Genomic DNA, 16,640 nt, shown 5'->3' with positions numbered 1-16,640 from the left:
AATCAATCCATTTTACCCTCCAGCCTTCCAATTTTCCCTCTCCCAAGACTCGAGTGGCTTACATCGTGTCCCTACTGGTGGGCCCAGCCCTGGAGTGGGTGTCCCCCCTCTGGGAGCGTGCGGATCCCATCCTCAACAACTATGAAGAATTTGTGGCTTCCTTCCGTCGCATCTTCGATGAGCCTGGCAGAGTGTCCTCCGCAGCCACGGAGATCCTAAGAATGCGTCAGGGCAGTCGCTCAGTGGGACAATATGTTGTACAATTTTAAACCCTGGCTTCCGAACTCAGATGGAACGAAGAGGCTCTCGTCTCTGCCTTCTGGAACGGCCTAGCCGGCCGCATCAAGGACGAGTTAGCAACTCGCGATTCTCCTTCCACCCTGGCTGAACTCATTTCATTATGTAACAAGGTCGATCTGCAACTCCAAGAACGCCAACTTGAGAGGAATCGCTCTGATCGCCTTCGCCCTCGATTCCCTTCCAATGTCGCACCCGCTTCCAGACCAACCCCGCCTCCTGCGGTGTCAACAGATGAGCCCATGCAAATCAACCGCTTCCGTCTTTCTCTCGAAGAGAAGTCCCGAAGACGGCGAGAGAATCTGTGCATGTACTGTGGCTCCTCAGCTCACCTGTTGGCTTCCTGCCCGCTGCGGCCGGGAAACGACCGCTCCTAATCTCCACGAGGGAGGTCCGATTAGGAGTCTTACTTCCATCTCCCTCTTCTTCTGATTCCACCATTCCGGTTACCCTTGTGTGTCCCCAAGGGAGAAAAAGAGTTCAGGCCCTATTGGACTCTGGGGCAGCGGGAAACTTCCTTTCGTCTTCTTTTGTCACCCAACATGCCCTGCCGGTGCAACCCCTGGATCATTCGCTGGTCCTCACTGCAGTGGATGGGAGTCGAATTCGTAGTGGACAAATCACCCATCAGACCACCCCGGTGACACTGCTCATAGGAGCTCTACATCAAGAGACCCTCGAATTCTTCATTCTTCCACAGTCCTCACATCCAATGGTCCTGGGCCTTCCCTGGCTCTCTAAACATAACCCACACATCGATTGGACCAATATGGAGGTCAAGGCCTGGGGAACAGATTGCCAGTCTACCTGCATTCCTCAGATCCTTCCGGTCTACCAGACCCATCCACAACGTGAGGATAACTGTCCTTCATCCTCTTCAGCTCCACCCTTGTCTATACCCGCACCATACCGTTCATTTACAGATGTCTTCAGTAAAGGAGGTGCTGACACCCTGCCTCCTCACCGTCCTTGGGACTGCCCGATAGAACTGGTGGCCGGGAAATTCCCTCCTCGTGGCCGCATCTATCCTCTGTCGCTACCCGAGACTGAGGCCATGTCCTCGTACATTCAAGAGAACTTAAACAAAGGTTTCATTCGACCATCTACTTCTCCGGCCGGAGCCGGGTTTTTCTTTGTGAAAAAGAAGGATGGCGGTCTTCGGCCATGTATCGACTATAGGGGCCTGAACGACATCACCATTAAAAACCGCTATCCCTTACCCCTTATCGCAGAACTATTCGACAAGATCAGAGGGGCGGCAATCTTTACTAAATTGGACCTGCGAGGGGCCTACAATTTGATCCGGATCCGTCCAGGTGACGAGTGGAAGACGGCTTTTAATACGCGCGATGGTCACTATGAATACCTGGTGATGCCCTTCGGCCTTTGTAACGCCCCCGCCGTCTTCCAACAGTTTGTAAATGATATCTTTCGGGACTTGCTGTACCACTCCATCGTAGTCTATCTAGATGATATACTCATCTTCTCTCCAAATCTTCAACTTCACAGACAGACAGTGTCCGAAGTCCTACGACGTCTTCGCCAAAATCAACTGTTCTGCAAGTTGGAGAAGTGCGTTTTTGAGGTCACGTCCATTCCATTCTTGGGTCACATTCTCTCCGCCACTGGGATAGAGATGGACCCAGAGAAGGTGAGAGCCATCCAAGACTGGGCAGCCCCCACAACGCTCAAAGGAATTCAGAGATTCCTAGGGTTCTCAAACTATTACCGGCGATTTATCCGGAACTTCTCTACTATCGCTGCTCCCCTCACTGCCCTCACTTGCAAAGGAGCTGATCCAAGCCGATGGTCGCCAGAAGCATCCTCTGCCTTCCAGCAGTTAAAAAGAGCATTTGTGACGGCACCAATCCTCCTCCAACCAGACCTCGACAGGCCCTTCATTCTCGAGGTGGACGCATCCTCGGAAGGGATCGGGGCCATCTTGTCACAAAAAGGTGAGGATCAAGAATTACACCCTTGTGCCTTCCTCTCCAAAAAATTCCTTCCGGCAGAGAAGAATTACCCCATCAGGGAACAGGAGTTGCTTGCAGTCAAAACTGCGTTAGAGGAGTGGCGATACCTTCTGGAGGGGGCACGGCATAAGATCACCGTGTATTCAGACCACAAAAATCTGTCCTTTCTTAAACAGGCTCAGTGCCTTACTGCCCGCCAAGCCCGTTGGGCCATGTTTTTTGAACGCTTTGATTTCCAAATTAAATTCCGACCTGGAACCACGAATACTAAGGTGGACGCTCTATCCCGCTCCTTTGAAACGACCTCTGACCGAGAGACACCTCCTCGTCCAATCCTCGATCCGGTGGTCTTCGCCCAAGTAACCATACAGCCATCTCCTCCTCCAGGTAAAACGTTTGTTCCCCCCGAACTCCGCAAGAAAATATTGACATGGGCACATTCTTCCCGCTTCGCAGGGCACGCAGGAGCACAAAAGACCTTGATGTTCCTGTCACGTTCTTATTGGTGGCCAACCATCCGCCACGACGTAACCAACTTCGTTGCCTCTTGTGTGAGATGTGCTCAGCATAAGGTGCCCAGAACAACTCCCGCTGGTCCTCTTCGCCCTCTAACCATTCCCACAGAACCATGGACCCATCTGTCAATGGACTTCATTTGTGAACTACCTCCCTCAAAAGGTCATACTGCAATCTGGGTAGTGGTTGACCGATTCTCTAAAATGGTCCATTTTTTCCCACTAAAAGGTCTCCCCTCTGCTCCAGTACTGGCCCAGCTATTTATCTCAACCATTTTTAAACTCCACGGACTGCCCAAAGAGATTGTATCCGACCGCGGAGTACAGTTCGTTGCAAAGTTCTGGAGAGCTCTCTGTGCCGCGGTACAGGTCAAACTCAAGTTTTCCACTGCCTTTCACCCCCAGACCAACGGCCAGACAGAACGGGTGAATCAAGACTTGGAGGCCTTTATCCGACTGTTTGTCTCGTCTTCCCAAGATGACTGGGTGGATCTTCTCCCGTGGGCAGAATATATGCATAACAACTCCTATCACTCTTCCTCCGGAACCACTCCCTTCTTTACAGTATTCGGCAAACATCCACGGTCTCCGGATTTCTCAGAATTATCCTCTTCCGAAGTTCCTGCAGCAACCACTTCATTACAACGCTTTGCTAAAATCTGGTCGGATGTCCACACCACTCTTCTTAAATCTTCCGCCCGATACAAGAGGATGGCAGACAGAAAAAGAAGGGCCGCGCCCCGATTGAAAGTCGGAGACCGGGTATGGCTGTCTACCCGCCATATACGCCTCCGTCTGCCCTCTATGAAGCTGGCTCCTCGGTTCATTGGGCCATACCCTATCATCCAAGTCATTAATCCGGTCGCTTATAGACTTCAACTTCCTCCTTCCCTAAGGATTTCGAATTCCTTCCATGTGTCCCTCCTCAAGCCTTTAAGGTTGAACTCTTATCAAAACAGGATTCCCAAACCGCCCAAGATTAACTCCGAGAGTGGGGCTGAATTCGAGGTAAGACGCATTATAGACTCTCGCTGCCGCAAATCTCGTACCCAGTATCTGGTGGAATGGGTTGGGTTTGGTCCCGAAGAGAACTCTTGGGTGGATTCCATTGATCTGCACGCTCCGAAGCTGATAAAGCAATTTCTTCAGAGAAATCCTTACAAGGCCCATAGGCGCCCTGGGGTCACCCTGAAAAGGGGGGGTACTGTCACACGTAGCCGCGACGGAGCGCGGCGGGTACAGTACTCACCCGTCCGTGCCCGCCGCCGGCTAGCGTGTGCAGGTCCCAGGCTGCGGCGTGCGGGTAGGGGCAGCTCCGGGTAGGGATGGCAGCAGGGGAGCGTCGGGTAGCAGCGTCCTTGCAGATAGCAGTGCCGGGAGGCCGGCGTCGCCATCTTGGTTGAGGGCAGGAGACAGATTGGCCCAGAGTGGAGGTTCCATCCTCTTCCTGCGCTGACAGCCAATGGCAGCCGCCCCCTGGGGATATAGGGGATCTGCCTAGGCTGTTCAGTGTCAGTGAAATGAGTCTTTGGAGTCATTCACAACTCCTAGCTGATTCCCGGATCCTGGCTCTTTCTCTCCTGACTCTGGTGCCTTGCTCCCTGCATCTTTCTACAAGGAAGTTTTCTCCTGACACCAATGCTGCAAGTCCTACCTAGTGCTTGTTCCTGCTTGTGTCCCAGGATTACCCTGCTCAGCTTTCCGCTGCCCTCCTTCATTCAACTCATTCATTCCATCATCTTTCAGTCATCCGGATCCATTTCTTCTATCATCAAATCAACCTCTTTCCGGATCTTCCTCTACGTACTCTGGCTCATCAAGTATACGTTTCCAGATTTACCTGCCTGTTATTAGTATTGTGCTGGACTCTATTTAAGTTATCCAACTGTCACTTAAAGAAGTATTTGAGTGAAGTTTATCATTTATGAAATCCATTATTAAACCGGCACGTTTCAATCCTACTCCTCCTGGTCCGTCTCCAGTTCCTGTGCACCACACGACTCCATCCAGCCCTTTAGCCGTGACATTTCCAGGATCAGATGGTTTCTCACCCAGGATGCTACTAAGAACTTCAGCCACTCTCTCGTCATTTACAGACTGGACTATTGTAATCTCCTCCTATGTGGAATCCCTGACAAATGTCTCTCTCGACTAATCTATCCTCAATGCTGCAGCCCGCCTCATCTTCCTCACCAAAGGCACTATTGTCCACTTCCCCTCTTATACATGCCCTTCACTGACTCCCCTTCCATTTCAGAATCAAATTCAAACTTCTCACACTCACTTACAAAGCTCTCCCCCACTCTTTTCCCATTTACATTTCTGACCTCATCTCCCTCTACACTCCTACCCGTCCACTTCGCTTTGCTAATGAATGCTGACTCTCCTGCCTAATGATTACTTCCAATATCTCTGAATTCTATTATCATGTAGTGTTCAAGATTGGTTGCTAAAACTATTTAGTGTGCCGGGGGAACCAATGTCTTGTTACTTACTAAGTATTAACCCCTCCCTCATGCACCTGAAAAGTTTTACTGAACTCATTTGAGCATCTACCACTATTTGTATGTATGTTGTGAGAGGCAGAGAGGAGCTTGCATTAGGGGGAGATGTGGGTCCTGATATGCCACATGGAGTAGTCTGGGGTTGCTCCAAGGTAGGTAGCTCTTAGTTCAGATATACCAAGTAAGGAGCCATTATCATGTGGCTCCTTGCTGACTAATTGTAAACCCAATTTAGGGTAACAGTGGTGTGGGGTGCGGTGCCCCTGGACTGGTTGGGCTGGGTGGCTTTAGTGCGGCATGCCCTTACATTCTATTAACACTTTTCCCTCACTAACACTCTCTCTCTCTTATTTTAATTACATTTCATTTATCTCTCTCTTTATGTATAGCTTCGGCTTTCTATCACTAATTATTAACACTTAGTATCTCACTGGCATGCCGCACTGGGCCTCCTAGCTTACGATAGTTTTTGGGGTGCCACACCCTGCACCTAGATATAGCGCTAGGGACCCCCAATATACAGAGAAGCCTTGACGCGGCTTGGGGGCATGTCATACACCTGCGCAGGTATATGTAACCAATATCTCTGAATTCAATTATCATGTAGTGTTCAAGATTGGTTGCTAAAACTATTCAGTGTGCCGGGGGAACCAATGTCTTGTTACTTACTAAGTATTAACCCCTCCCTTGCATGCACCTGAAAAGTTTTACTGAACTAATTTGAGCATCTACCACTATCTGTATGTAATGATTACTTCCTCCCTGTCTTCTCTCCCTCTTACCTTTCTACAAATTTCAGGGTTCCGGACGGGATCCCGACAGGCATATACCCGACGTCGGGATCACGACTGTCAAAACACTGACAGCCGGGTTCGTGACGGCCACCTGCTATTTTCCCTCGTGGGGGTCCACGACCCTCATAAAGGGAGAATAGAATAGGTGGCTCGCGTAGCGTGCCACCGTGCCCGCAGCGTGGCGAGCGCAGCGAGCCCGCAAGGGGCATAGTTGCGCTCACCATGCTATCTGGGTCTGGCCAGTCGGGATCCCGGCGTCGGGCTAATGACTGTCTGGATCCCGGCTGTCAGACTCCTGTACCACACCCAAATTTCAAACGGGCTCTCAAGACCCACTTCTTCACCAAACCCAGCCAAATCTCACCTTAACTCTCTGTTCCATGCTCAATGTATACCCCTTCTGTTTCACCGTGTCTGTCCGCCCCCCCTGTGGAATGTAATCTCTCACAAGCTCTCCTCATGTGCTTTTCCTTCTATCACCTACATAATTTTGATGGCATCAAATCCTGCCGTTTTCTGCCGCACTGATACTTATTCCTGTGTTCCCTGCTGATGCAGCCATGTTTATGTACTCTGTACTTGTCCACAATTGTATTCAATTGTAAATCATTGTTTATTCATTTATGTTCTCTGTAATTGGGCAATGTGGATACCTTGTGGCGCCATATAAATAAAGGATAATAATAATAAAAATATTAATAATGATGATGATGATGATATCGTTATGATGAGAGGGATGAGATGTTATAATAAGAGAAAGATGGGTACTTGTGAGTTATCCGGGCGTCCGATTTTTAAATCGGGTCGGATCGGGACATCGCATCGCATCGCATGCGACCATCGGATGCGATGCGATGCGATGCGATGCGATGCGATGACCCGATTTTTCCATAGGAATCAATGTTAAAATGGACTGAGTCCATTTTAACATGGAATTCAATGGGAAAAAGGGTCCTTTTCATACCCCTACTATCCAAGTGGGCATGGAGTTGGATATAAACCTGTGGCGAGCGTAGCGAGCCACCGAGCCCGAAGCGTGGCGAGCGTAGCGAGCCCCGCGAGGGGACACGGAATACCGTCCCCTCGCGGGGCTCGCTTCGCTCGCCGCGCTTCGGGCTCGGTGGCTCGCTACGCTCGCCACAGGTTTATATCCAACTCCATGCCCACTTGGATAGTAGGGGTATGAAAAGGACCCCTTTTTCCATAGGAATCATTTTAACATTGATTCCTATGGAAAAATCGGGTCATCGCATCCGATGGTCGCATGCGATGCGATGCGATGCGATATCGCATCGCATCTGATTGTATGCCTTAACTTAAGGCATACAATCAAAAAATCGGACGCCCGGATAACTCACAAGTACCGAAAGATGAGATAGTTATGATGAGAGAGATGGGTTGGTTATGACAGAAAGAGATTAGATAGTTATGATTAGAGAGATGAGGTGGTTATGACAGAAAGAGATTAGATAGTTATGATTAGAGAGATGAGGTGGTTATGATGAGAGAGATAAGGTGGTTATGATGAGAGAGATAAGGTGGTTATGATGAGAGAGATAAGGTGGTTATGATCAGAGGTGAGGTGGTTATGATGAAAGAGATGAGGGGGTTATGATCAGAGGTGAGGTGGTTATGATGAGAGAGATGAGGTGGTTATGATGAGAGAGATGAGGTGGCTATGATGGGAGAGATGAGGTGGTTATGATCAGAGGTGAGGTGGTTATGATCAGAGGTGAGGTGGTTATGATGAGAGAGATGGGGTGGTTATGATGAGAGAGAAAAGGTTATGAAAGAAAGAGATTAGATAGTTTTGATGAGAAAGTTAAGGTGGTTATGATGAGAGATGAGGTAGTTATGAAAGAAATAGAATAGGTATGATGAGAATGTTAAGGTGGTTATGATGAGAGATACGGTTGTTATAATGAGAGGATAAGGTGGTTATGATGAGAGGATAAGGTGGTTATGATGAGAGGAAGAGATTAGATAGTTATAATGAAAGAGATGAGGTGGTTATGATGAGAGAGATAAGGTACTTATGAGAGAAAGAGATTACATAGTTATGATGAGAGAGATAAGGTAGTTATGATGTGAGAAAGAAGAGTTATGATGAGAGAGAAGATAGTTCTGAAAGAAAGATTAGCTAGTTATGATGGGAGAGTAAAGGTGGTTATGATGACAGATGAGGTGGTTTTGATGACAGATAGAAGATAGTTATGAAAGAAAGATTAGATACTTATGATGATAAAAATAAGGTGGTTATGATGAGAGATGAGGTGGTTATGATGAGAGATGAGGTAGTTATGAGAGAGCTGAGGTGGTTATGATGAGAGAGATGAGGTGGTTATAAGAGAGATGAGGTGGTTATGATGAGAGAGATGAGGTGGTTATAAGAGAGATGAGGTGGTTATGATGAGAGAGATGAGGTGGTTATGATGAGAGATGAGGTGGTTATGATGAGAGATGAGGTGGTTATAAGAGAGATGAGGTGGTTATGATGAGAGAGCTGAGGTGGTTATGATGAGAGATGAGGTGGTTATGATGAGAGAGATGAGGTGGTTATGATGAGAGATGAGATGGTTATGATGAGAGAGATGAGGTATTATTATAAGAGAGATGAGGTGTTATTATAAGAGAGATGAGGTGTTATTATAAGAGAGATGAGGTGTTATTATAAGAGAGATGAGGTGGTTATTATAAGAGAGATTAGGTGGTTATTATAAGAGAGATAAGGTGAGAGAGTTATGAGATAACATAATGAATACAGAGTATGCCTGGTGATACGCATGTAAGCCCGATATCGATAGGAGTTGTGACTGATGACTTGCCTGTGTTAGAGTAACAGCTGCCATGAATATGGGTGGTGGACATGGCCGATGTTGGTAGAAGTACCAGCGTCTCTCCATCTCCCCGGGCAAGATCTCATATGCCACATAGCGTACAAATCTCTTGTAGACCCCCAGCCCAGCCTGGTCAAGCAGGACATCACGGGGGAGAGCTCTTTGGCCGCTGCTGATGGCCCTCCGAAAACTACTGGATCGCTTGCTGCTTATCTGTAGACAGTAGAAGTTATCCACAATTAGCAAGGCGCGATCTCAAGTTTTACCCTCATGCACATAAGTACTATATTTGGTGGCATTTACAGGATACACAAATGGCTGATTGACTATTATTATCATTTTCCCAAAATACAGTATGTGGAAGTCCATATAATGTGAGATCTGATACTCCGGTACTCAAGCCAATTAGTGACTTTGTGCGGTTACGTAGCTCCTCTCATCCGGGGGTACGGGACATTCATTTTTTAGGTTTTTTTTTTAACCCTGGACCCTCTACTGGAGAAGCGGACCAATCCAGCATGGGAACCAAGCATGGTATGTGTGATTCAGTGTGTGTTTGCATGTATGCAAATAAAGTTGTACTATTCGTGGTGTGTGTGTGTATTTTTATGTACATTGGTTATCCAGCGGGCCCTGCATGCTGGGACTTGTGGTTCTCTAAGTCTCAGCATGCCGGGGAGGCTTGCTGAGTTAGTTCCATGGCATAACCCAATATAGTTTTTAAAATCTATTTTTTTTACAGAAAATCCAGCAGCCCACCACCCACTGCCCTGGAAGGGTTAAGCCTGGGGGGTACCCTTTATGGGGGGGGGGGCAGGGCAGGGTGTTCATGTTTCGGCCAGGGACCTTGTATAAAAATTGTCTCCTGGCTGCAGCATGACACCGCGGGCTGTTGGAGCCCAGTGCAGGTTCCAAAATAGGGGGACCCCCCTTTTTTTTTGTCCCCTGTATTATTGGAACCAGGGCCGGTCCAAGAGCCGGTGTCTTAAATACAAAACGCACACTCCCGTTACTAAAAAAGTCGCAAGTAATTTCTGACTTCCCGCCCTAGTGACATCTCGCCCTAGTGACATCTCGCCCTAGTGACATCTCGCCCTAGGTTGAATTTGTAGGGACTCGGCATTGGCGTTTGTACTACAAGTGGTAACAGCTCCATATACGGGCCGCTTATACCTCTCGACTGTGGTCAACAAGGACTTTAATCCGCTGTATGGCGCATGACTGCTGACACCGCAGGGTTCTGAAAAATCCCTGGAGCACTGTTCGCACGAGCTGGAATTCTGGCCAAAATTCATATCTTTCTGCAGGAATGAACCTTATACCTTTCATAGTTAAGTAACATCGGGGGTTATTCAGACCGGATTGCTGCTCTGCTGCATTGCAGGCCCATGAGATCAGGAATAAGCCGCCCTGCCAGAGTGAAATCCCACCGCGTGCAAGCCTGCAATTTGCTTAGCGCGGTTTGCGAAAATTAGCTGGATCAGCGATTAGCAGCAAATCCATTAGAGCTGCTCACCATCGAAACATTGAGTGTGCGCAGTCCGTACGTAGCCCAGGACTTACTCAGCGGCTGCGATACAAACAGGCTGATCGGGGGCGGAGCTGACATCACATGACTTCCCCTGACTCTGCCAGGAAACGCACGTTACCACCTCCAAACTCCGGCTTTCTGTCAATCAATTTGTGTACGGCCAGAGATTAAAGAACGTAGCATTTTACTGCAGGATGGCCTTGGGCATGCGCGCTACGATGTATTCGCAGTGAATCGATAATCATCCGACCTGAAAATTTGCAGTCGTGCAGTCAGGTCTGATTAAACCTCATTATTATTGAGAGAAAACTATTTTCTTTAAAATAATTATATACAGCAGTATATTTAAGCTGTAACAGTGTTTAGTATAGGTCGGGTCTCCTTTATACGTGTATTACAAAAACCGAAATATTCCCGAAAACTGTGGGGTTCTTTTGTCCCCCCACCCCCCTTTTTCATACTTACCTCATCCCCTAATGTCCAGAGTGGCCCCTGGGATCCTCTCCAGCGGCATCTCCAGTCCCAGAGGTGCATTGCGCAATGAGCCGGCACCCCTGGAACCGGAGATGACACTGAAGAGGATCTTGACGGGGGACCATCGAGATAAGTAGGACAACAAAAAAATATTCCAAAATCTGAAAAAATCCCTTATCCAAAATGCTTGTGGTCCCGAGCATTTCAGATAAGGGATACTCAACCTGTATTCTTTTCCCCTGTGATAGGGATAGGGATTGCAAACCATTGGTTTAGTAATTTATGGTTTGAAACCATTAACAGCTTTGATATCACCAAGATGGTTACCCCTGCCCTATTATGCCCTAGGCTGGGGCCAATCAAGGGCTGAGGGTGGAGCTTTGAGGGTCACACATTGGAGGCGGATTCTATGCTATCGATGGAAGAGAATCATTGCAGCTCTGCCATCGATGGCAAAACGATCTCTACATACTGTACATCGGCAGTTAGCAACTGATGTGGTTCCACATTTATAATGCCAGCTGGTAGGGTAAAATTCTCTAAGTTATCCATTTCAATCTGTAGCTATTTATAAATAGGAGGATAATTGTACAGACAATGTTTGTTGCATTGTGCATCTGTCTGCGGCTTGGAAGCGCCACCTATTCTCACACATTGTCCCTTATTCTGGTCCACTCTCAAAGGCAAATTCCTTCTAAAATGGACAAAACCATGCTGCACTGCAGGTGGGGCAGATGTAACATGTGCAGAGAGAGTTAGATTTGGGTGAGTTCTTTTGTTTCTGTGCAGGGAAAATACTGGCTGCTTTATTTTTGGGATATGATCACTAGGCCTACAAGCATTAGGTCCACAGCAATAGGTGGGAGAATAAAATAGCGTGCCAAGTCACTGTGCCCGAGGCATGGCGAGCGCAGCGCTACGTTTCGGTGTCAATGTCGACTGTGTTGACATTCGGGACCCAAAAAAAGTGAAAAACCCCATGTCGACCTTTTGACTGTTGACCTTCCCTATGTTGGCCTAATGCACAGGTCTTCAACCTGTGGCCCTCCAGATGTTGTGGAACTACATTTCCCAACATGCCCTGACAGTTTTGGCATGCTCTTATAGGAAAAAAATGTGGCAATGTATGTTGGAACATGTAGTTTCACAACATCTGGAGGGCCATAGGTTGAAGACCCATGGCCTAATGCATGTCCCCACCCAAATCTAACTCTCTCTGCACAAGTTACATCTGCCTCACCTGCAGTGCACATGGTTCTGTCCATTTGAGAAGGAATTTGCCTTTGCGAGTGAACCAGAATAAGGGCCAATGTGTTGTGTGACACTGATTGTGTGGGCAAAATCACAAACGTTTCCAAGGAAATAAATGCGTTTGCAATTTATATATAAACATGGTGAGAAAAATCTGCACAGGGAGCGCACACATCCTTGTGCGAAGAACGTGTCGCCTGCTGGCGTAGGACAGTTGGCATCTTCTGGTGGGTAGTGTAGGGCGTCTTTCTTGCTAAATTACAGACTAGGGGCCTGATTCAGACCTGTAAGTAAGGCTGCAATTTTTGCAGATGGGTAAAACCATATTGCACTGCAGGTGGGGCAGATGTAACAGATAGAGTTGGATTTGGATGGGAGGTTTTCAAACTGAAATCTAAATTGCAGTGTAAGAATAATGCAGTTTTTACCCTACACAGAAACAAAATAACTCCCCCAAATCTAACTCTCTCTGCACAGGTTACATCTACCCCACCTGCAATGCAGTTGGTTCCCAAAAGCATGACATTCATGATGCAGAGCGGAACGCAAGTCAACTGCTCCCGCTTTACGTGCACTAAAGAAGTGTGTTAGCTGCACCTATGGTTAGGACTCTGTGTACGAAGATGCTCCCTACCCTGCGCGTTTCATAGAACCATCATCATCAGGGAACACTCCCAGTGTATCATTACTGAAGAGGTCTATTACTCTTACTTCCAATAATTTGGCTGCAGTAGTTTATTCCTCTTAGCATTGGTAACTGGACTTTAGGTTGACAATTATACGGCTGATTATACGGTCAATAGGTCGACATGGTCAAAAGGCCGACATGAGTTCACAATTCATTTTTTTACTTTTTCATAATTTATGTGGACTCCGATTGGGAACAGAATCCTGTGCAGAGGGCAGCAGAGTGGGGCACCTTGCCTGGGGGGACGTCGTAAAGTCATGCGTTACAAGATTGACACCCCAGAAACAGCATGGCACCATTTTGTCAATCATCTTCACATCGATCTTTTGTGTGTGTCCACCTTATGGTCATGTTGACATCTTGGGGTCGGCATTTGAACATTGTTTTTCTTACCAGGTCCACCAACTGGGAGTAGCAGATTTGCCCCTCCTCGTTGCCCTGTGAGAGGGCAAATAACATCTCCAGTTTAGCAGGGTCCAGGGGCAGCTCATGGTTGCTCACCAGAGTGGCGAAGGTTTCAGCACATACAAAACCTGTGTTCTCTGGGTCAAGCTGAAGAAAGAAAGGCATTGTTACTATACATTACCCTTTATTTCTGAATGGATAGTATATATCAGTCATTCACATCAGTTCCTATCCTACACTGTATACCCTATCACATGGACACAAGTACACACTCAATTTCATTTATTGTATCACAAGCCAAGCAACTAGAATATATATTGTAGTGTTAAGAGCATACACGCTGGATTAAATATTTCCCTTTTCTCGGGAGAGCCAAGCCAATAGAGAGGGGGCAGGTGGCTGCTGATAGGCCGGGCCAGGCTCTTCATGTCATTAGGTACCACCCCCGCAGAGCATAATGCTATGAATCACAGGTCTCCACTTAGGGAACAAGGCCAAATTGATGCAATTCTCATAGGTGTATTGGGCCACCCGCTCCCCACAGACAAGAATTTCGCAAAATTAGTCTCACCCCCCTGCTGAATTCACTAGGAAGTAGGTTTGATGTGGAAGGACCACCCTCTCTTTGGAGGCTTTGGATCTCCTTAAAAATGTGTTGGCCTCCCTGGCGGTTCCGGGATAGTAGGTAAGATATGGGCTACCCTTCCCCAATGGCCCCCCATTTACTTTCGCCATAGTTTGGATTAGGGATGTACAGGTTCTGATTTACTTTGATTTCCAAGCAGGATCTTATTGGCTATCAGCTGTCAACAACTGTCATGTGATTTGGGATAGCCAATAAGATCCTGCTTTGAAATCAGAGTAAATCAGAACCTGCACATCTCTAGTTTGGATGCATCGTGTTTTTTCACTTCTGGGGGGAAAAACAATGCAGATTGCAAGCGGGTGGATCTATTATACTGCTCTTAGGCTGTACGTAGCCGGCAGTCGGCAATATAAAACAAGCACAACAAACTAAGCAGAAGACATTCTCCTGCAGCACAGACAGGGTGTTCTTATATTGCAGATTGAAAGCGTCTCATAAGCCAGACAAATGACTCTTATATATTAATATTTTGACATCAATCGATTTAAGAAGACACATCTTTTGTATACGGGCCAATTTTTACAAGGCAGTCTATGCGTAACACCCCACGCTTCAGCTTTGATTTAAAGGTCTTGATAAAATAAAGAACATATGGTAAAGATCTGACAGGTTGTGTCTGAGTCATTAGATTTCATTTATAAAACAAAGAGCGATAGCCATTAGGACAGTGTGATATATACACTGGCAAAGCTGTAATATATGTCTCCGTTTCCTGGTATGTGCAACTTGCACAGCGCAATATCGAAATTCTCACATTTTTCTTCCCTTTGGCACAAACGTAATAATGTTCCTAATCTCACAAACTGCAGGCGCTCGGGTTATTTTTAAGCAGTCGATAGTGTCTACTAAAGAAAATAGGTTGGCACCATATTGCATAGCTGCCTAGCCTCCTGCATTCTGCAGGAGACTCCCTGAAATAGAAGCAATCTCCCTCTCTCCCTCATTAGTCTAGCAATCTCCCTCATGTCACCTAGCCCACATTACACTGTTATATCATAGTTACCTCCCCTCCTGCATTCTGCAGGAGACTCCCTGACATAGCAGCAATCTCCCTCTCTGCCACATTAGTCTAGCAATCTCCCTCATGTCACCTAGCCCACATTACACTGTTACATCATAGTTACCTACCCTCCTGCATTCTGCAGGAGACTCCCTGACGTAGCAGTAATCTCCATCTCTCACTCATTAATCTAGCAATCTCCCTCATGTCACCTAGCCCACATTACACTGTTACATTTTTTGGGGAAAAAGGAATGAGAGACAGATACATTTACATTGAATCATCAGCACCATTTCCCAGCACTTTACCAAGTATAGTAGCTCTTACTAACTGCTGTGGGGCTCATCTACATTTGGATATAAGTCATTTAAAAAGATTCCTCTCAGATGGAGCAGTACACACCCACGCTTCTAGGTGTCACGTTCACAATCTCTTTTCACAATCTCTCCATATATGGAACTAGACACGCCCTTTGGGTGGAGCATGACACGCCCCCTCAATGCTGCACTGTGCAAAATTCTAAGTAGGCAAGTATGCCATATTGTCAACATGCATTTTCTAGTATAGTGTTTTGTGTCCTTCTCGTCTAGAACACCCCCCTCCCTTTCGGCATCTGAAGGGCATTACTAATTTGATTGAGTAGCTTTCATTTTGATTTATGTTAGAGAGGCGTTGATGGGACCTGCATTTAGGGAGCATGTTGTACCCTGTAGTACCACAAGGAGGATCGAAACACTTTAAAAGCTCAAGTTGACCTTTTAATGTCTCAATCTTTTCCATGTTGACCCTTTTGCGTGTGTAGACCTTTTGTCTATGCCGGCCTTAAGGTGCCGGAGCTATTGACTTTCTAGACACTGTTAACCCTTTGTACCGTAAGCCTTCATTTGTAGCACTGTCAGACCCGAGCAAGTGGGTTGTAGTCAATAGTAATAAGCCCGATGTTTTTTTTTTTAAAGATCAAGCACCTTGGTGAAGGTCCCCCTTGTCCTTTGCTTTTTTTCCTGAAACCTGCCCTTGTAAAGATGACTGGAGGAAGAGAAGAGAGCTGACAGATGAATAAAAGGGGGACGAACAGAGAGCTGTACAGATGAGCAGAGAGATCCATAAAGAGAAAGAGAAAAAGCAGAGAGATCCATACAGATGAACGACAGTAGAATGAGTGAGAGCTAACAGATGACTGGACAGGAGGAGAAGCAGAGATCTAACAGATGACTGACAGGAGGAGGAGCAGAGAGCTGAGAAACGACTGAAAGGATGAAGATCAGAAAGAGTTGTACAGATGACTGGCAGGAGGAGGAGCAGAGCGATCCATACAGACGAATGACATAAGAATAAGCAGAGAGCTGACAGGTGACTGAAAGGAGGAGGAGTGGAGGGAGATGTACAGATAACTGAAAGGAGGAGGAGCATGGAGAGAGACTTACAGATGACTGGCAGGAGGAGGAGCATTAAGACATACAGATGACTGACAGGAGAAGAAGTAGAGAGAGATGTACAGATGACTGACAGGAGGAGGAGCAGAAAGATGTACAGATGACTGACGAGGAGAGGTAGAGAGAGAGATGTACAGATGACTGACAGGAGGAGAAGTAGAGAAAGGCGTACAGATGACTGATAGGAGGAGAAGTAGAAAGAGATGTACAGATGACTGACAGGAGGAGAAGTAGAGAAAGGCGTACAGATGACTGATAGGAGGAGAAGTAGAAAGAGATGTACAGATGACTG

The 16,640-nt window shown here is 46.9% G+C and overlaps 1 protein-coding gene across 1 annotated transcript in view; it reads right to left on the bottom strand.

The window, feature by feature from the left end:
• Positions 1-16,640, bottom strand: part of RHBDL1 (rhomboid like 1) — a 57,733-nt gene that overhangs the window by 26,801 nt on the left and 14,292 nt on the right. Inside the window, exons 2-3 of the mRNA XM_083152742.1 lie at positions 13,258-13,416; positions 8,909-9,133 (exon numbers count right to left, since the gene is read on the bottom strand). Coding sequence (XP_083008868.1) covers positions 8,909-9,133; positions 13,258-13,416 — 384 coding nt within the window. The remainder of the gene's footprint in view (positions 1-8,908; positions 9,134-13,257; positions 13,417-16,640) is intronic.

The sequence above is a fragment of the Crinia signifera genome, chromosome 7 (genome assembly GCF_055691185.1).
Source record: "Crinia signifera chromosome 7, ASM5569118v1, whole genome shotgun sequence".
Lineage (NCBI taxonomy): Eukaryota > Metazoa > Chordata > Amphibia > Anura > Myobatrachidae > Crinia > Crinia signifera.
Note: the sequence above shows the minus strand (reverse complement) of the source record. Positions and strands in the feature narration are given on the sequence as shown.